At 43.6% G+C, this 22,552-nt stretch overlaps 1 protein-coding gene across 1 annotated transcript in view; it reads right to left on the bottom strand.

Annotated features, from left to right (window-relative positions):
- The window catches only part of ACAP3 (ArfGAP with coiled-coil, ankyrin repeat and PH domains 3), a 138,479-nt gene extending 116,387 nt beyond the window's left edge, over positions 1 to 22,092 (bottom strand). The window contains exon 1 of the mRNA XM_073656861.1: positions 21,707 to 22,092. Coding sequence (XP_073512962.1) covers positions 21,707 to 21,753 — 47 coding nt within the window. The 5' untranslated portion in view covers positions 21,754 to 22,092. The remainder of the gene's footprint in view (positions 1 to 21,706) is intronic.
- Between the last annotated feature and the right edge of the window lie 460 nt (positions 22,093 to 22,552).

The raw sequence follows: 22,552 nt of genomic DNA, 5'->3' as shown, positions 1-22,552 counted from the left end.
AGGACTATGTGGGGCCCATTATTCTGTATGGAGGACTATGTGGGGCCCATTATTCTGTATGGAGAACTATGTGGGGCCCATTATTCTGTATGGAGGACTATGTGGGGCCCATTATTCTGTATGGAGGACTATGTGGGGCCCATTATTCTGTATGGAGGACTATGTGGGGCCCATTATTTTGTATGGAGGACTATGTGGGGCCCATTATTTTGTATGGAGGACTATGTGGGGCCCATTATTCTGTATGGAGGACTATGTGGGGCCCATTATTCTGTATGGAGGACTATGTGGAGCCCATTATTCTGTATGGAGGACTATGTGGGGCCCATTATTCTGTATGGAGGACTTTGTGCGGCCCATTATTCTGTATGGAGGACTATGTGGGGCCCATTATTCTGTATGGAGGACCATGTGGGGCCCATTATTCTGTATGGAGGACCATGTAGGGCCCATTATTCTGTATGGAGGACCATGTGGGGCCCATTATTCTGTATGGAGGACCATGTGGGGCCCATTATTCTGTATGGAGGACCATGTGGGGTCCATTATTCTGTATGGAGGACCATGTGGGGCCCATTATTCTGTATGGAGGACCATGTGGGGTCCATTATTCTGTATGGAGGACCATGTGGGGCCCATTATACTGTATGGAGTACTATGTGGGGCCCGTTATTCTGTATGGAGGACTGTGTGAGGCCCATTATACTGTATACTGGCTTATCCGCGACTTTGACCACGTTTTTCATTTTGGCCCTCTGTGTGTTTGAGTTTGACATCCCTGCCCTAGATCATAGCGGCAGGATTGTGTTTGTTTATTCCCTTAACTCTCATAAAATTCTCAAGTTTGAAAGTTATCCCCAAGTCCATTGGGGATTGGAGTTGAGCACAATTGACAATCACTTCATTCATTTGGAGTTCTCTGGATCGGTCGTTGTCCCAGTGGTCGGATCCCCAACAATCCCGAAGTTATCCCCTATCCAACTAACTTTCAACCCCTTTCATGGAAAGTGACCATTCATGAGTAGGAGCTTTACTGTTGAAAACCCTTTTCAATTTTGGGAATCTCTCTGTAGGCTTCATTGAGGCAACCAAGGATGGATGCATTAATCTAATGGGAACTTGAAATGGATGTCCACAAAATTAGTGAGCGCAGAATGCTCATCATACAATTAAAGACAAGGAACCTTGAAGTCATCGGTTAGGGAGTGGCGCACGGGAGGTCATCACCATGGTCATGAGGTCTGATCAGCCGGTAATTACAGGAGGATCACGATGTTCAGTCATACATAATAGTTATATAATCTTTCAGTACACGCCGAGCTGCATGATTAAACACAAATGTAAGGGCCTATTGACTCGCGTCCCAGAGCCTCCTCTTACTGTCAACAGATGCGCCAGCCAAGAGGCGCGACACAATAAGGCGAGGGATGGCACGTGGTTGGCATATTCCTGGCAGGCAAATACTGGAAATAAAGCTATAAGATATACAGTAAGAGGGGTTAATCAGAGCCAGATTAGCACTGGAGCAGATGGTGTCACTGTCCCGGGAACCTCTCAAGGCTTTGGATACTAAAAGGGACTTTCTTACTAGCTGCTCAAAATTTTCCAACTTTTTTTTTTGCATTAAAAGTGAGCATTTTGGGGAAAAATTTTAAATGAAGACATCGTCATAAATCAGTCTTGGACATCCGGTGTAGATTCCCACTAGTCACACATTTGGGGCCATTGCTTACACCCAGTTTTAAAGGGTTGGAGCCTAAGGGTTTCCATCCCCTATTCAATTTATGGTTAAAAAAAAAAAAAAACGTAACCAAATCCAAAAGTGGATCCAACAAGGAGGACAAATACAAGTCCTACATTTATAGTTCACATTCCCTTCAAATCCACTTTGGCTTAAAAAGGACTTCTCCAGTGAAGATGGGTAAAAAAAAAAAAAAAATTGTAAAAATCAGTGGTGGTCCAACTAATCGGGTTCGAAAGGGGAAATTCGATCCCCGTTAGAATGGAGAAGATGGGCGCATGCTTGGACTCCAATAATGGTCTACAGAACTACCGGAAATAGCTGAGAGCTATACTCGGCAATCCCATAGACAATGAATGAAGTGGAGGTCAAACATGTCCATCTACGCTCCATTCAGAAGGGGGCTGGCTGCAGAGCCTTGTTCTCTGGGTTCTAGAGCCCCAATATCGCCAAGACCCCCAGCAACCAGCATGTTACCTCTTATCTAATAGGGGATAATTTGATATTTTGGGAATATCAACTTCTCTGGAGCATATACAGAAGGGGGGGGGGGGTGACTTAGCTATTAAAATTGGCAGTCAGCCAGCCCCCTTCACTCATGCTTTGGTCAACTTTTGACACATGGAACGCCGGAGGAATGGTGCCTATACTGGGTATGGGCAGAGAGGAGTACTGGTGTGCCCTCTGGGGAAGTGGATGGCAAGCTAGCAATAAATGAAGAGGTTAACAGTTATGGAAGTAGCCATTAACAAGATCATTCAACATTAATATTCCAGATGGGAAGCGATTAGACCATGGCCGCCAAAAGACAGTCGTTGACAGTGACAACGCAAAGCTGTAAATCGACTCTGGAAAAGATGCCGTAATGGGCAAACCACAATGCCCTTAGCCATAAGCAGAGGACTGACCACAAGAAGTTTCCGGCCAGTGATTCATCTTCCAAGTAGGAAGGAATTTCTAAATATAAGATAGTAACCTATATAGAGCACCGGCCAACGTTATAAAAAGATGGAAAGACTACACAAAACCTATAATAAGCGGCAGAATAAATCCCAGTCTGGAACATTTAAAAGGAAATATGTCAAAGCATTTCCCTTGAACCAATTTCTTCCAAAATATAGCCAAAAGAGGAACATGTAGAAAATTCCTTTAAGTCATGGGATCGCAATAAATCCTGGTCATTGGCCCATACACACTTTTGAAAATTCGTTAGGAACTGGTTGAAATCGTTCATTTTCATCAACTTTAACGTGTATGGATAAATACGGTACTTAATGAGATTTTTCTAAAGAATACATTTAATAAAGCAGAGATGGGCAACTTCATGAAGTAAATGCAGCAATTTCATGTAAAACATGACTGGTAACTAGGGATAAACTGTCCCGACACCCGAGTTTTCCATCTGGTGGTTTAGTCCTCAGGTCTTCAACTTAAAAGGGAAGCTAACATCAGAAAATGACCTACTGTTAAAATCAGGCCAAACTTCCTGTCCTTTGATGAAGAGTTTTCAGCAGCCTCCTTATCATCAGAGGCAGGATTACAATGACAGGTAACACCTCTATACACAGCTGATAACAGGATCCACCAATCACAATAGGCGATGTCTCACCTCCTCCCTCTCCCTTCACAATGACCCTCATTTGATGCTGCAATACAAAAGATAGGGTCAGTATCCGACAATTGTGGCTATGTACATGTGTTGTTTCCTGAAACAGGAAGTTATATAATCGAAGTCCCCCCGGTGGCTGGTGTGAAAACTAAGATTTCAATTTTTTTAATACAGATTGTACTATGAAAAAAACAACATTAACAAGTTTTAAAAAAATACATAAGTTGTCCCCCTGTTAATCTTCATCCTTGGGTGCGGTTTGGTAAAAAAAAAAAAAAAGAAGGAGCTGTGCTCACCGTCCCCAAGTCCACCGGATGTCTGCGTGAAGTCTGCGGCTCAACCAATCAGTGAGCTCAGAGGTGCTGAATAGGGGTGTTCAGTCAACACTGGCTGTCAATGTGACGCCAGCACAGCAGCCTAGGCCAGACACAGGGAGCAGCGTCAGAGACTCACTAGTGGACCCAGGGAGGGTGAATATAGGGCACTTTATTTTCATTATACCAAACTGTGCCCAAGGATGAAGACATACTGACATAAATCTTTAGGAAAAATTCCACAAACCTTTCCACCCTCTGGGAATATGCGCGTCAGGAGGTATAACCGGAGGCGTCACGTTTAGTCCAGTTGTGAAATCGGAGGTCAAACCCCCAAAGACGTCTAGATGGGAGAAGACAGAATTCTAGATCGGAGATAGATTTGCTTTTACTTCCTAAGACACTTTGACAAGTTGATGGGTGCGCAGGGATGACTCAGAAGTTGTTATGCTTCTATAAAACATCATGGAATCAGCCCTACAGAAAAATATTGAGCAATGTGATGTTATCATCGGCCCCTCCGGCGGTGCTAAACCTCTGGGGTAGGGAAGGTAAAGCAGGCAAGGGTTAAGTCCTCCATGGATGCCAAGCGTGGCTTTAAATGCTGATATTCTTACACAGCATGAGTCATCTCCGGAGCATATGGAATTCAATCACATTACTAAATCGCTGTCTGGATTAGTGCCACAGTGATGGACGACTATGCAGAGCCACTTACGGGTACTTCATGTGGTGGTTGTACTAATTTCTGGTGGGACACTTGGTTTTCAAAAGACCATACAGTAACATTCAATTGGATATTATAGAAGGGAATATAGATTGTTCAAACAAAAATTACCATATTAAAATAAAAAGAAGACACCATTATAGGTGGAGAATAAAAAAAGGTACAATCTCCTGCAACGAAAAAGGATTCTTTACTGCAAGAGCTGTGAAATAATCTGCATTTCCAGATGATAGCTTCAAGGGCAGCTTAACATTTTTTTCTTGAAGTGAACTGACAAATTCTTATGTAAATGTATACATAAATACTTGGTTACAGGTTGACCCTGTCTGATCGGCACTTGGGAGTCATCAAGGATTTGTTTCCTTTTATGGCATGTTCACACAAAGTTATGGTTGCTGTTGATTTATAAGGTTTTCAAATCAACATAAGGAAGAAAGAATCCTAGTTTATCTGTCTGTGAGGGTTGTCATCACCCTCCATTCCACTGATTGACCATTACACCATAATTTACTCTTGAACCTCTCTTGCATAGACAAGTAGAAGTTCCATGGCCAAGTCAAGAGATTGGTTATTGAGAGGGTTTTATGTGAACAGATAATTAAAAATTAAGAGTAAAGTCACCAAGTAGTGGCCAACTGGCCATCACTGCTGCATTACTGGCCCTGGGCATAGACCAAGAATATCTACCTGGAGGAGATCTGTTCTACAAGCATCAGTGAAGGTCTTCTCCGAATCCTCTGGTTTCTTCTCACCTGTATCCTAAAGGGGTTGTACAAGCATGGACCTTCCTGTCTACTCTCTCTCTGTTCAGTTCTCCAAGCACCCCCGCATCAAGCCCGGCACCTCTGAGAGGTCATCCGCTGACCCACACAGGCTTGTAGATCGATGCACCAACCTTTGGAGAGGCGTTTCTCCTTGGCGGAAGTTGGATGCCCTCTTATGGCACCTAACAAAACATACGTCTCTGAGGACCCACCAGATGGTTGTTTGCTTCCAGAAACAGAGTTGGGTCAGGTACTGCTGTTTAGATCCACTGAAGGGAATGAGGTGGAGTTGCAAACCCCTAAACAATTTGTGGACCAATGTGGCACAGTTTTTGGAAAAAGTGGTATTTTGTTTTTCCAATGCTAGACAACCTTTTTCACTAGCCCCTATGATATCACCACTAAAAAGTGCTGAGATAAGTACATTAGGTTCTTCTGAGCCAGGAGATGTTCTCTCAGTTCCCACATTAGTAGAAAAAACGTCCCACGTCTCAATGATGACAATACACCCTATCCAGATCTTCTTATAAACATTGAATTAGGAATTGGCAGGGTACAAATATGAAAGGATAATATTAAAGTACTGTATTCACTGGCCAGAACTTTCTTCCTACGCATTTACGTAAGTGCTACAATTTTGGTGAGAAAAAAAAAAGTGTTAGTGGAAAGTGCAAAAAAAAAGGAAAGAGGATGTAATATTGTAGTAACTGTCTCCTCAAACCCAATGCTAAACATATTCCTTGAAGCTCCTTAAAACCAATGTAGAAAGATCGTCTATGTAGCGAACACTGCACGGTGGTATAAAGCTCACGGTATAACTCAAGTATAAAAGGAGGAACCAAAAGAGCTAAAAGTTATGTTCTAAATAACAGAGTATAAAAAACAAGAAAGAAATTTAAAAAAATATATGTAACTAATCATATCTAGCTTGGTTTAGTTTTTGACTACTTGTCATGCTCCCACCACCCTGGAAGTAGACTGGTGATAACCATGACTAGGACTTCCTAATGCGACATTATTGGTCAAACACTGATGTGACTCTCAAGACATGGTTTAATGATATATCAAGAAAGTAAAGGACCCCACACATATTAGATGAAAGTAAGACAAACAAGAGGATTTTGGCAGTACTAGACAAACATCTAAGGTGCCTCCATACTCTTGGGTCTCTCCAAAACCTTCTGCAGGATTAGTTGTTGAATTTCAATGCCGATCCCATTGGGCTCCTGGGAAATAAGCCTTCAGAGATGTCTGGCAGCGGTTTACTTATTGGTCAAGGCATGTACGCTTAGCCAAGTTGAGTATGTATTATTTTGGGGGCATCAGGAGCGATCCAATTATCTGAGACAATGGGGAACTTTTATAAATGAAAAAAGACTTTAGCCCAAGATGTGAAGCCTACTGTATACTTTGACCCCGAAATTATATTTCCTCATCTCAATATTTCATAAAAAATATCCCTATTTTTGACCTCATTAAATATAAGTTACGTAAATTAAAAACAAAGAAACAGGATATTGGGTTTGCTGAAACATAAATATTGGCACTCCATCCATTGGATAGGCTACCAATGTATGACTGTAGGTGTTGGACATTCGAGACTCTTATCAATGGCCTGTCCTTCGCTATGCTAACTAATGTTTTTGCCCTGTACAACACCTTTAAACCCTCTTATCCAGAAGAATCAAACCTCTATTTTCCTTTCCCAAGTAACAGTGTAATTGGTGCAATTTTAGCTTGAGCCCACCAACATTTATCCATAGTACATGTACAACACCCAAAATAGTCACTTTCGTCCTCTGAGGTCCCAGACTAGACATAACAGAGTCAGTTCTCCGTGGAGTGCTCCTTAAGGCATGTGCAAATATAGTTTGTTAAGGAGTCTTTTGGAGCAGGTTCGCTTTTAAAAGACGTTTGAGTGGGAAGGACCAAAAAAAAAAAAAAAAAAAAAAAAAAAAAAAAAAAACCACACAATCCCAAAAACGCTTTGGAAAAAAAACTCCCCCAAAAAAGGACGTTTCTTGAAGTGGCTTCCACTGACAAAAACTGCAAGCCGATCTATGGTCGTTAAATGGCCAGTTTAGACCAGCCGACCGTACTTCCATGCCCCCAGAACGATCGTTAGTTTGATTGTTATGTACGTGTACAATATTTTACTTATAGGTGGCATATCCCCCTGTTTAGACAGGACAATGTGCTGCCAAGAATGAGTATTAGGGAGCAGTTAGACAGCTGTATAAAAATTGGACTGAGATCGGACCGCAATGCTCGGACTGGCCGGTGGCTCTCCCGACCTGAGCGTGACAGCTTCATATACTTCTATGTATCAGTCAGGCCCAGGTCGGGAGCTGCAGCCAGTCTGAGCATTGCGGTCCGACTTATATGGCTGTCAGACTGAGCTTTGTCTCCATTGTCCTTTTACCCGGATCAGAAACGTTTACACGTTAATTGGGAAAGCTTAACAAATCTTCTCATCAGCCAATAATTATCTAGGAGTGAAGAAGTATTTTACATTATGATGACTACATTACCCAAAGATCGCAGAAACACCACATCCATAACTCAACGATAAGATCTAGTGACAACCAATTCCGCTGATTAGTTGCAGAATACTGCGATTTCCTGAATCCGTTCCCAGTCATCTGCTCCGAGCCTCGGTGAGGTCCGTGAGACGTCTACATAAGACAGGAGGATTTTGTTGGCGTGGTGTCATCATACACTATGAAGTGAACAGTATAAACCTTCTCGAATGCTCGGGGCAAGACAGGAATTTACAGTGAAAGTCAGTTTTAAGAGCTGCGCAAGTTAAAAATCCCATACTGGCTAATTTCAAAAAGGACCCTCACGGCTCAGTGTCTCTCCTAGTTTGTGTCCCCAGGGAAGCAGCACGCCAGAGAAGTTTGCTTTAAATATATATAATTTTCTGTCTATTCTGCTCACATTGACGGATTTTATGAGAAAAGAAATTAGAATTGTGAAGAACATTGCAAAAATCTTTTACAGCGTGAAGTCACAGTCAACTTTAATGCCAGAGAAACATTTATACTGCTCCGTAGTCCATCCTCTGTGGAAAGGCGGCCACTAACTATGATATTATCCAAGATCTGTAGATTTCTTTGTAGAAATGTCTCCATTACCCATTATGTTATAATTTTAAAGCTGTTACTCAAGGACAAATGTAAATTAGTGAGGGCCCCTATAGAAAAATCAACCTGAACCGAAGGGTTTTATGGATCCCCCTTATGGGGGATACTTATTAAGCGACTTGCTCTCCGGGCAGAAAATCCACCATGCGAGATGTCTGATATCTTCTTTTTTCCCCCTTTTCTCCATTGAAGCCACTTTCAGAGGTCAAGTGTATGAAGGAGCCAGTCATGGCCGACCGCTATCTCAAGTGCAGTCTTAAAGTATGTTCACATTAGGTTTGGATAAAAAGTTTGCGGCTCTATAGGGGTTTCCGTCTGAAGTCCGTCCGGAAAAACGGGAATTGTACAAATCCCCCAAAGGAGAGGTTCGCTATAAAGAGGGAAGATCTGGACCAGACAAATGCGCACAGATAGGGTAGTACTGTAAGGAGCAAGATGGGGGTGAGGATGGCGCTCACCTGTAAGGGTTGTGTAAGGAAACAACACCTGTAGAAGAGTGATGTGCCATGGTTGGAGGAGAGCATTGTTCAGATAGTTTGGCAAAGCAGAGATTATCACAATGTGCGTGCTGCACTCACAAAAAAAGGATGAGATCCGGAGAGTATAAACCAGGCTTTTTATACCAACGCGTTTCAGAGCCTCTCAAGGTAAATAAAATAAAAAAAATTTTAAAAAAAAGTGTCACAAGGTCCGGGGTCCGGTACCGAAATGCGTTGGTGAATAAAAAAAACCTTGCTTGGAAAGGAGGAGCTCCGGAGAGTATAAGCAAGGTTTTTTTAATTCACCAACACGTTTCGGTGCCGAATCGTGTGACACTTGTTTTTTTTACCTTGAGAAAGATGCTGAAACGCGTTGGTATGAAAAAAACGGGTTTAGATTCTCTGGATCTCATCCTTTCTGTGAGAGCAGCCCGCACATCATGATAATCTCCACTTTGCCATTCACTATAATGAGGCACAGTCACTTTGTGCTCCATCTGGCCTCTGTTCCAGCAGTTTCTGATCTTTTCTGCCCACCTAAAAAATCATCCCCTGCGTGAACAGTCACCGAACGGAGCACAAAGTCTCTAACTGGGGTTCTGTATAATTCCAGGTTTTCAGGACTTTATGCAGAAGCCCTGTCACAGCCACAAATGTAAAGTTAATCCAGATTTAGTGAATTTCCCCGAAGTACCTGAGTGCATTGCAAAATAAAAAAAAATTAAAAAATTAAAAAAATATTCTGCTTGAAGAGATTAAATAAGACTTGCAAATAGTTAATCTCCCAATGTTATTGAGGATGAAACCAGTGATGAAACGCGTTGTCCCACAAGTCACGTGACCTGAGCAGTCAGTGCGTGGGTCTGATTGTCTCTCCCTAGAACAGGTATTTCAAGACTCAAGGAGGTTTGTGTGTTTGCTCTGTAAGCTCCTTCATGGGATAATGAATGGTGTAAAATGCGCGGGATAATGGAACGACTGATCGCACATACAATACGGAGTGATTGACATAAGAGTCAAAAATTCTAAAAATATTAATATTATTGGAATTGGGTCTCTTGAAATTTAGCATTTTTTTCAAGATATGTAATCAATATCAGATCATAGGGATCTGACTCCTGGCACCTCCACAATCAGATGATTGTATGGGATGGATCAAATAAAAAAAGAGAAAGTTGCAGTACCATTCATAGCCACAACACAATGTACGGCGCTGTGTCAGTTCCAGTGACCAGCAGCCCTTTCAATCAGTTGATCAATGGGATTGGCAGGAGACAATTGGAATAGGCACAGCGCCATTCATTCTGCAGTGGCCATGATTGGTACTGCAGCTGTCTTTTTCAAATAAAAGGAAGAAAGCTGCAGTACAATTCGTGGACACAACACAAGGTACGGCACTGTGTCATGATCAGATATTGATGATCTTCCTAAGAATAGTTTATCAATGGAAACATGGATGGATTTGTCGCTATTTTTCTACTAATAAAGCAGCCATGTTTTTCTAGGGTAGTGGTTTTAGGGGCAGCGATTTTTGGAAAAGTGCCACTACAGTTTTTCATGCAGTGACATGCACATATTGTGATATTTCACGTTTTTTGCTAAGATCAGTGAGACATAGTAGAAAAAAAAAAATCATAAAAATGCACTTTATAAATGAAAAATCGCAGCTACAGAAGAAATAAGTTCAGCAAAATTTGCCAATGGGTGACAAAACTTTTACATAAAAACGATTTGCGTGAATAGTCGCTGTGAACCAATTTCGGATTTTACCATAATCACTGGTATATAAAGTCATTCGCACAAACATCACCCGATCAAGACAACCAGGTTGTACCGTATATATTGTAGTACAGGGCATGGATGACATTGGCGCACTGGATAGAGCGTTATATGCTGCAGCCCGCACTCATTGATCGAGCCGCGTACAGACCAGGGAACGCCGGCCTCGCCTAGTGCCTCTTACAACAAAGACTAAAAGAAAACGTCCCGGTCTGAATAGATCGTGTCATTCATAAGATGCAAATGCTCAGTCTTGCAGAGAGGATGCCATCTGCCACACCTGCAGCCAAGGAGACCCTTTATGTGAATCGCGGCCTCCTGGAAAAGCCCCTCCATGTAATTACCTGCAATGACTGATTAGGAAAATGAGTGGAATGAAGCAAAATGAACGTTGGAGACCCCGCGACCACCGATACGAGGGCATATGTCCTCTGTTCCACCCTGGCCTTAAAGACAATGGCCAAAGTGCAGCAGGTTGTACAATGGTGGTTCTGATTGTTAGCAACTAGTCGATAGCTTCTTAAGGCCGGAATACCCCCTTTAAGTTTCTAACAATTAAAATACATATATTAGAAGCCAGTCACCCCTCCTGACGAGTCTGTTTTAGTAAATACTCGCATTTCCCGTGAAGGGACAGAGATATTGGTATCTTTGCATTTTACCGCTCTTCTGTTATTCCTCCTGGAATTGGCATTACCATTTCACTCTTCCACAGCGTGTATCCGTACCTACATCTATGGCATGGTCACTACTGATTAGACAGTTTCAGAGTCAGTATAAAGAAAAGTGCACCGACAAGGAAAATAATAATGCTCAATCATCAATAATTTCATCACAATTTCCAGGAACAATAACAGAGGAATTTAGTGTACAGAGAAAATAAGCTCCAGCAATGGTTAGATTATTGAGAATACAAGTATATAGCAAAACCAAATAAATGAGCCAGACTATAAGCTGGTATAAGTACAAAGTGTAAGAGCACGTTCACAGTGTGGCCATTTCACAAAAAAAAGAGCATATACACTGAATAGCATAGTACATGTTAACAACATAGGGTACTTACTTATCACTATTTTGGTCAAAAGAGCATAAAAGCCATCCAACTGCGACAAGGTGACCCATCGGGACGGTCCTAGCCTGTCTCTAGTATTAAAACCCTACCTTGTGTCCTGCTCTGCCCTTCTACACATTGACACCATTTGACACAAGGTAAGGTTTTAATGCTAGAGACACCTGGGACCGTCCCAATTGGGTCACCTTGTCATGGTGAGATGTTTTTTATGCTTTTTTGATCAAAACGACGTTAACTAAGAACCCTATGTTATTTACTTAATTGCTTGCTGTATGGTATATACTATTTTTTTTTTAGAATACAAATATATAGTGCAACAGACAAGTCGTACTGTGCAGGGGATGGGGTTGGGGGGGTATACATAATGACTTCCCTTCTCGGATGGAGTAAAGGCATCATAAACAATGCCTGCCTTCTGCTGGAGTCAATACTTAACGCGGGGGCCGTGAAATTCATTTATCCACCTCCTTGTCTCCCCTATTGGTCCAGCTTGTGATACTGTATCCCACATATACAAAATCTGCCCCAGTTATATGCAGATTTTGTTGAGAATTTTTCCTTATGCATTGCCGGAGTGAAGACAGAGCACAGCGAGGGCGGGCTGACTACCGGATAGCACACCAATCCCCTGTATTATTCCCCATATAGCTCCACCCCCGAGGATCTGATTGACATCATAGAGCTGCTAAGTCAACTCCTGCACTGACCAGCTGACAACAAGGCCCATGGGGCGGTGATAGGTAGGAAATAACGAGAAGGATCGGTGCATTCTTCGCGACGCGTCCCGCTCTCAGAGTACTTGTATAAAGATTCAGAGCTGACTTTCTCAGTGGATGGAAAATCCATTTGTGTCCAGAAAGGCAAGTTTAGTAAAGTTGTCATTTACAACTCCCACAGTAATGTAATTAGTTCGGGACCCCAAATCTCCTGCCAGGTTCCCTTTAAATTAAATTTACTTTAGGATTCTACATTTTTGCCCTTGAAGTGGGAACATCTCCCGGCTTGTTGTCATAATCCGCTGAAACAGGGAGAAAAAAAAAGGATTAAAACTGTTAATACTATTTCTATATATAAAATGGAATGAATGAATCATCTTCTAATATATACAACGCCGCTTCCTTTACCATCAGATGATTATAGGGGCATTCTGCCCACCCGTAATGGGCATGGAAGATAAAGAATAATATGCCACTTAGGGTTTGTACACAGCTTGGTGGCAACTTCGATAACAGTCACCAATATCCCCATAGATCACAGGAATGGATAACTGGGTCACTCCTTCTCCTACAAGATCTTCTGTTTTTGGGGGAGTTTTAAGGGAGCGGGCGATTATATAAAAGTAGCCACCTTGATGTCTGACATTGCAAATTTCTAGGAACATTGGATGCCTGATTTCACCTATTTGTCCAGCCTGAAATTAAAAGTCCTGGAATAAAACATTATTTTTTTTTTAAAAGAGCCACTTTTGTAGACTTTTTGATGGTCTAAGTAATGCAGCTAAGGCCAAATACAGGTTATTTTTTTCAAGAATTTTATCCAGAATGAAAAGTTATTAAACATTATAAATCACTTTATTAGGAAAATTGTCTTCACTCCTGTACAAAATAAAAAAAATTGCATGTAAATGGTTTCCAAACCCCTGATTTTTCCCAGTTCATTTGCCTTCAGCTGTATTAGTATCAGTATGAACAAATTTGGAGTACAGATGATGGCAGTGAAAGGCTGAGTACCTGTATCTCTCGGTGTGTTCTGCTGCTGCAGAAGATTTTTGTGACAAGGGCGCATTCAGACGTCTGTAAAAATTGGGCAGAGATCGAACCGCAATACACGGACTGGCCGCGGGACTCCCGACCCAAGCGGGATAGCACAGAAATATCATGCTCGGGTCAGGAGACCTACGGCCAGTCCGTGCACTGTGGTTTGATCTCAGATAGATTTGTATGGATGTCTGAATTGCGCCCTAATCAGATCCCTCAGAGGAGGAGACAGGAGATGACCCATAACTGCCACCGTCTGTACTCCGAAAGGGAACATTCACTGCCACCGTCTGTACGCCTGAAGAGAACATTCACTGCCACCGTCTGTACTCCTGAAGAGAACATTCACTGCCACCGTCTGTACTCCTGAAGAGAACATTCACTGCCACCGTCTGTACTCCTGAAGAGAACATTCACTGCCACCGTCTGTACTCCTGAAGAGAACATTCACTGCCACCGTCTGTACTCCTGAAGAGAACATTCACTGCCACCGTCTGTACTCCTGAAGAGAACATTCACTGCCACCGTCTGTACTCCTGAAGAGAACATTCACTGCCACCGTCTGTACTCCTGAAGAGAACATTCACTGCCACCGTCTGTACTCCTGAAGAGAACATTCACTGCCACCGTCTGTACTCCTGAAGAGAACATTCACTGCCACCGTCTGTACAACTGAAGAGAACATTCACTGCCACCGTCTGTACAACTGAAGAGAACATTCACTGCCACCGTCTGTACTCCTGAAGAGAACATTCACTGCCACCGTCTGTACTCCTGAAGAGAACATTCACTGCCACCGTCTGTACTCCTGAAGAGAACATTCACTGCCACCGTCTGTACTCCTGAAGAGAACATTCACTGCCACCGTCTGTACTCCTGAAGAGAACATTCACTGCCACCGTCTGTACTCCTGAAGAGAACATTCACTGCCACCGTCTGTACTCCTGAAGAGAACATTCACTGCCACCGTCTGTACTCCTGAAGAGAACATTCACTGCCACCGTCTGTACTCCTGAAGAGAACATTCACTGCCACCGTCTGTACTCCTGAAGAGAACATTCACTGCCACCGTCTGTACTCCTGAAGAGAACATTCACTGCCACCGTCTGTACTCCTGAAGAGAACATTCACTGCCACCGTCTGTACTCCTGAAGAGAACATTCACTGCCACCGTCTGTACTCCTGAAGAGAACATTCACTGCCACCGTCTGTACTCCTGAAGAGAACATTCACTGCCACCGTCTGTACTCCTGAAGAGAACATTCACTGCCACCGTCTGTACTCCTGAAGAGAACATTCACTGCCACCGTCTGTACTCCTGAAGAGAACATTCACTGCCACCGTCTGTACTCCTGAAGAGAACATTCACTGCCACCGTCTGTACTCCTGAAGAGAACATTCACTGCCACCGTCTGTACTCCTGAAGAGAACATTCACTGCCACCGTCTGTACTCCTGAAGAGAACATTCACTGCCACCGTCTGTACTCCTGAAGAGAACATTCACTGCCACCGTCTGTACTCCTGAAGAGAACATTCACTGCCACCGTCTGTACTCCTGAAGAGAACATTCACTGCCACCGTCTGTACTCCTGAAGAGAACATTCACTGCCACCGTCTGTACTCCTGAAGAGAACATTCACTGCCACCGTCTGTACTCCTGAAGAGAACATTCACTGCCACCGTCTGTACTCCTGAAGAGAACATTCACTGCCACCGTCTGTACTCCTGAAGAGAACATTCACTGCCACCGTCTGTACTCCTGAAGAGAACATTCACTGCCACCGTCTGTACTCCTGAAGAGAACATTCACTGCCACCGTCTGTACTCCTGAAGAGAACATTCACTGCCACCGTCTGTACTCCTGAAGAGAACATTCACTGCCACCGTCTGTACTCCTGAAGAGAACATTCACTGCCACCGTCTGTACTCCAAATGAGAACATTCACTGCCATCATCTGTACTCCAAATGAGAACATTCACTCCCATCATCTGTACTCCAAATGAGAACATTCACTCCCATCATCTGTACTCCAAATGAGAACATTCACTGCCATCATCAGTACTCCAAATGAGGACATTCACTGCCATCATCAATACTCCAAATGAGGACATTCACTGCCATCATCAATACTCCAAATGAGTAAGTCTTGATATCAGTGCAGCTGACAACAGGCAAACAGACTCCAAAAAAAACAGGGGCATGGAAACCACTTACATGCATTTTTCTTCACAAGAATGAAGGCACATCTCCCAATAAAGCAATTTGCAAAGTTTCATAACTTTCCACACTGGATAAGAAAAAAAAATCCCTGCCCAATTACAGCCATACATTTTGCCACCTTATGGACAGGTGTGTTATGAGATTTTTAGACTATCAGCACAGTGAACGATCTCTTGTATAAATCACCTGCCTAATCCATCCATCCAGGCAGGCAGCTCTCAGACACCTCCCCTCCCCACCCAGCCACACCATTGTTCCTCTGTATGTATATCCTTCTATGCAGCTAATTATATATTTCTGCTTTATAAGGGAGCAAAGTTATAGTAGTTCATAATTAGCTGCAGAGTTATAAAACACTCCTGTTTCTGAGTGTGCAAAATCTCCACTGTATCCGAAATGATGCATCTTCCCCCGACTCCTGCTTGTAATTGCTGACATGGAGAGACCAATCACAAGCAGAAGTTTATTCATAAAGGTGTATCACATAGGTTAACCCAAGACTCTGCATTGTGAGTCAGCGGACACAAGAGCTCACAAGGGTCTTTTCTTAGAGGGTCCAAGTCTTTGCATCCCATAATAGATGGTTGTTCCCTAGTTTAGCAGATCAAGCTGATAAATCTAGTAACTGAATTACCGTTCATCATAAGACAAAGAATGGGAATTAAACATTATTCCCTCCCATGATGTAATAAGTGAGATCCCCGGAGAGTTGTGTAACCTTATAAACTGCTTGCACAGAGGAAGGAGCCGTCCGTAATACAGGTGATTAGTGACGGGGGAACGATGACATCACTAGGCAGCATTTATACGCGCATGATTACAGTCTTTACATTAATGCCAATTACATCATAAACCGGATTACAGTACGCTCCTCGTGTACACGGAGATTCACACTCATTTTATTGCTGTTTCTGCTAAAATTGGCGGCTAGGGTCATGTTGTAAAAGGCGTAACACTGACTGATTATACTTTGCACTAGTCGGATGATGGGTGTGATATTCCTACTGGCTGCAGAATAGTACAGTCATGGAAATATTATAGGGTCTGGATGCAAAAAAATCTTAATAAATTGGAAATATACAATTAAACGTTAAAGGAGTGACATACAAGGAAAAAAACAAAACAGTCCATAATATGTGAGTTAATAGTGTAGCTCAGTCCCATTGAAGTGAATGGGGATAACCCACGGTAACACAAATGGCCTGTATAAGTACCTTTTTTGGAAAAAAACTACAATATTTTAGCATGCATGATAATAGAATAAATACACAATGTGCAAATCAATGCCTGTTGTCAAGTGTAATCCGTCCCTAGCAGCAGAGAAGCGAAGATGGATTAAGGTAATTGGGGGTGGGTCTTTGTCCTACCGCTGTTCTCTGATCTGTCAAATGACATACAGACTTAACAGTAGGGTTTGCTTTCAGTTCAGGGTCATTTGAAAATGTCTGGATCAATGTGAAGTTAAAGGAAGTTCCAGCACCTATTGTTCTGGAGGAATGCCAATAAGGAGCATGACAATCAGGACAGTTCCTGAACATATTAAACTGATCCCAAGTAACCACTTCATTATTTTCCTGATCTAACAGACTTATCCTTAAAAGAAATAGGGTGAGGATTACAGAAATTACTTTTTGGAAAACATTTTTGGAGATAAAACAATTTGGAGAAATGTGAATCCAAATTAGAACAAGAATCTTATTCCCACAATTAGATTTCCCACAATTCCATAAACGGCAGCAGTTTGATATAACACTGTTCATCCTGAGCCTTCTGGTTCATCTACAATACGTATAATGCAAGTATTTTATACTTACACAGGCAGAGCAGTAGATCTAAGAATGGACAGCTACAATATTGATTTACTTAAAGGGGTTGTACACTCCTTTTATTTTTAAAAGTAATCACCCTCGAATACCCACTGCTCTTCCTCTTCCAGCAGCCAATTAGTGCGAGCACTGGTGGCCAGAAGAGGAAAAGGGGGGACCAGCGACGGACCCAAGAAGCCGTAAAAGAGGAGCAATGGATGACCGGTAGGGGAATATAAGCTTTTTACTATTTTTAAAAGCATTCTGACCCTTAAAAATAAGAAAACGTAAACAACACCTTTTAAAGGGTTCTCCCATAAGCAATATGATCAGTGGGGGTCCAGCTGCAGAGACCACCCACCAATCCTGAGAATGGAAGGCTCATATACCCCTGTGTGCACAGAGCAGCAGTGAGCATGTGCGACCACCGCTCCTATAGGCAGTGACTGAAGCAGTGGTCGCACATGCTCACTAGCGCTCCATTCAGACTTTCTCATGAAAGGTGGAAGTCCCAGAAGTCGGACCCCTACCGATCATACCTTTATCACCTATACTGTTTATGGCTTCACCCCATTTAAATTTTGCTAAAAGCTGTGTGACAACCATAGGAAACCCAAAAAGTTACCTTGTACAACGTTTGCTACATTCATTTGTAGCCTCCTGTGTATTTAATACATGTACTCAGTTCACGAGATCTATATATATATCTCATGAACTGAGTACATGTATTAAATACACAGCAGGCTATAAATTGGGCAAGTCATCCCCTTAAAATCTTAAAGCCCCCAAATCCAGCCCCTATTGCTTTATAATCACACACATATAAATGCGTGAAAGCCCCTAAATTGTCTCCCCCAACCCCCCTTCCCTTCTTGCTCGCTCCCTCTGCCTCTCAGAGGATGAGCTCCCCTTCATTTGCACATAGACAGCAGAGTGCGCTGGAGGATCCATGAAACAATGCAAGCACAAAAGACACCAAAAAAAAAAAAAAAGTCAACCAGCGGCATTAACCCCTTAATCCCAATACATGGGATTACAATATAAATGGTGATACGATAATAGGGTTAATGCTGAGATGCTTTTTTCCACCATAACTAGTAAATGCAAACCCACCTGCATATATAAAAAAAAAACATCCCGGTGCTTCCTAAAATCCACCATTATGGGATTTACTGCACTTTACACTGTCTGAGCGTTCCTGCATGAATAATACATGGAAAGCTCTCAAGCTGGTTATGCCGAGTCCCTGCCCAGACTCCATGTAGCAGACGATCACACACCTACTATGTGCGCTCCCATTGTCCAGCATCCAACCAACACCTAAAATATGTCTATTACTCAATGCAGGACTGACTGGCGGAGCCGTCATCCTAAATAGTGCCGCCACATCACATTGCATATAAAGGGACGATAAAGCACGATCCTCCCACTGCTGATAGCAGGACACGTGCTCCATCCTGTCCAAACCGATAGGAGCAATGGTGCCCCCGCAAGTGCCAGTCAGAGGGGCCTGTAGAAGACAGATGCTCGAGCTTACAACATATAGGACCCTTCCCGATTCTTACGTCATTAGGAAAAGGCGAAAAAAAAAAAAATTAAAATGGGGGCAATTGTATCTTGTGCATCAATGATAGACCGCCGGGGATCAAGGGGCTTTTCCTAGAAAAAGTTAATTCATTGTCTATGGGACTGATGGAGACAGCAGAGGACGGCGCTACACTATTCCTGGCTGTCCCATAGACAATGAGTGGAGCGAGGCCAAGCATGAGCACCTACGCTGCAGAGCTCTGATCTCACGATCACTGGGGGTCCTACAGAGAAGGGATAACGCACTAACTGGGGAAAAACTTTGAAAGCAGACCCCCGACAGACAGACATATACAATTTTCGGAACAGCAGACTACGGGAGAACCTGTGCTCGCCCCCTGCTTGTTCACATCCTTATGGACAGAGCTATGTACATATCCTTTCTTTACACAGCAGATGTGGCAAATGAAACTTGAAGGGGCACATGTAAATAAGTAATGTCCCCTCTGCAGCCGCGGACGCAGAGATCAATGCTCTGGTGATGGCATTTTCATGGGTTTCTCTGCTGTGGCCATAGTACATGCTCTCCTTCCATTAGAAGCGGACTTGCCAGCTCTTACATAAGTATCTGTACTCTTCCTGGAGCACCTTTTCTTAAAATTTTGCATTGAGCTGCCCCCTCTGTTATTCCTCCTGAAAATTTCTAAATCCTAATAATACCATTCCCCTTGTCAATTGAGCATGTTCTTTCACGCTCAGCGTGGATCGGACAGCGACAGCCTGCAGGGAAATAACTCGCCTGGTATCACCTAGATGTCAATTTCATTTCCAAGAGGAACAAGAGAGGAACGGCACAATGCGAAGTTGTGAGAAAACACGGTGCAGAATTTTATTATACAGAAAATGCAGGCGATTACTGGAAGAGTCATGTTGGGGGCAGCGGCATATGCTCTTTAAAGCTGTTGTACCAGGATCGCAACTCACCATGGGATAATTATTGGAGCCTATTGGACCACGAGAACAAGGGTCCAACAGACTCAGGACCCCTATTCTTGTGTACAATCCCTTTAAGGTTGAAGGAATGGAGTTGACGCAATGATATACAGTAAGGTTTTGCCCCCGTCAGCGAGATCGCTTCCATGGGTCGGGATACACGAGCGGGATCCTATCGGGTCAGGCATCAGCGATATTAACATTTCATAAGTCATCATTCATCGCTTCCTGGAATTCCTCCTGCCTCTACACATCCACGGCCGCTAATTCATTCTGGATGTAGAGATGACCTTAGTTTCCACTTCACTGAAAAACATCTTTCCGCAAAAAGGATGGGGGGATCCACTGCTCCAAACCAAGTCCATATGTGCGAGCCCCGCCAAGAGGGTCTCCGTCACATCGTCAGAAGGGCTGGAACAGAGCACTGGGCCCTAAACTATAAAATGACCCTCAAGAGCCAGTTTCAAACTAACTGTGGGTCTTCAGACCAGAACCAGCACCGTCATAGATCCCAGTGATGCTGCGGTCAGTTCGGGACTGGTATCCATAATAGAGGAGGAAATATGGGCTAAGTGGACGTCATCAGAGGCAAAATCAGCACGGAAATGCTGAGAATTTACAGCAGATTTCACCCATTCAATGGAAAAACGTAAAATCCATGGAGAAAATCCGCAGCGCTGGTCAAGTTACTACGGATTTTGATAAAATCTAGATCCCCAGCGTTGGGGATCTAATCTAGACGGAAAATCCGATCAGCACGGACAGGTCCCAAGGCTATGCTCAAGAGGAGTTTTTTTTTTGGAGTGGATCCCGCGACACAAGCTTCAAAATAGCTTGGAAAACTCTTGCAATTAATTTCTTTAGGAAATCCACTTTTTTGTGTTTTTTTCCCCCCAGAAAAGAGTTTGAAAAACCCCTACAAAAAAAAAAAAAAAAAAAAGTGCATGCAACTTTTTTGAAACAGATCCTGATGGAATCCGGCCAATCAAAAGGCTGCAAAGAAATCCTTCAATAAATGCAAAACTCGTCCAAAAGGTTCCAGAAAGTTGGAGTGGTTTCCACTTGAAAAGTTCACCTGCGAGTAATTCTAGTCATCATCCAGCTTTGTGAGCCGCAAGGGATTGCATCTACCTCCAGGACCAGGCCCTGACCTGCGCCCACCACTGAGCTCCTATCCACTTCTATGGGAATCCCCAGAGCCCCTCCACCCACAGCAGCAGGGGACGGGGTCCTGCATCTACCGCTCTGCCAGAGAGGTACAATATGGGAAAAAATAAAAAATCTTAAGTGACCACCATCAAAGAGATCCCCCCATATCTCAGCTGCCTGTGCACATGACGGATGTAGCGGGAATAGGATACCGGGCGACTGCGGGCACACCTAAGATTAGGGGTCAAAATCAGCAATGAGCAAACATGTAAGTGATGGATAATATATAGGACGGATCAATACAACCTGCAGCACAGTGACAAGGAGATATAGCTAGCTAGAGAAACATTTCTGTGTCATATTATATATATATATATACACACACACACACACATACAGTATATATATATATAATTACATATATATAAAATATACACTAGATTTGTATGATGGACTGATATATATATATATATATATATATATATACACACACATCTATCTATATCGCACTGCTCGGTATACAGATGCCGCACAGCAGACGCCCCGCAGTGTACACGGTTCTCCCATGTGAATGTCACTGGTAACAGATCATTGTGATCAACTAGATCCATACTCTGCTCACCGGAATCGGGGAGAATCCTTGATACATTCTTCGAAATCCACGGTCATGATTGCGGCTCCGGTGCTCAGTGCATTGCAGGATGCGGAGCAGCAGGATGATGCGGAGGAGGCAGGAGGATCAGGGGCGCTCACCGCGATGCTGCATAGAGAGGACAAGATCCCAACACTAGAGCATCAATCCAGCAGAGATCGGGGACGGCGGCACCGACGGATCACACGGCTCAATGCCGGGGACACAGCTGCCTCCCTGGGATCCGAGCGTGACTCCTACTGCCGGCTACAGCCCAGCCTGTCACCGCCAGGGTGAGTCTGCAAACTCACACACAGCCTGTCACCGCCAGGGAGCGTCTGCAAACTCACACACAGCCTGTCACCGCCAGGGAGCGTCTGCAAACTCACACACAGCCTGTCACCGCCAGGGAGCGTCTGCAAACTCACACACAGCCTGTCACCGCCAGGGAGCGTCTGCAAACTCACACACAGCCTGTCACCGCCAGGGAGCCTCTCCAAACTCACACACAGCCTGTCACCGCCAGGGAGCCTCTACAAACTCACACACAGACTGTCACTGCCAGGGAGCGTCTGCAAACTCACACATAGCCTGTCACCTCCAGGCAGCGTCTACAAACTCACACACAGACTGTCACTGCCAGGGAGCGTCTGCAAACTCACACATAGCCTGTCACCTCCAGGCAGCGTCTGCAAATTCACACACAGCCTATCACTGCCAGGGAGCGTCTACAAACTGATCTACAGCTCATTACAGCTAGGGACAGTCTATAATTTCACACAAAGCCTGTCACCGCCAGGGAGTGTCCATAATTTCACACACAGCCTGTCACTGCCA

Source organism: Phyllobates terribilis, unplaced genomic scaffold, assembly GCF_046119375.1.
Source record: "Phyllobates terribilis strain yellow unplaced genomic scaffold, ASM4611937v1 Scaffold_12__6_contigs__length_324123572, whole genome shotgun sequence".
In the NCBI taxonomy this organism is placed as follows: Eukaryota; Metazoa; Chordata; class Amphibia; order Anura; family Dendrobatidae; genus Phyllobates; species Phyllobates terribilis.
This window is presented reverse-complemented; position numbering and strand designations above follow the sequence as displayed.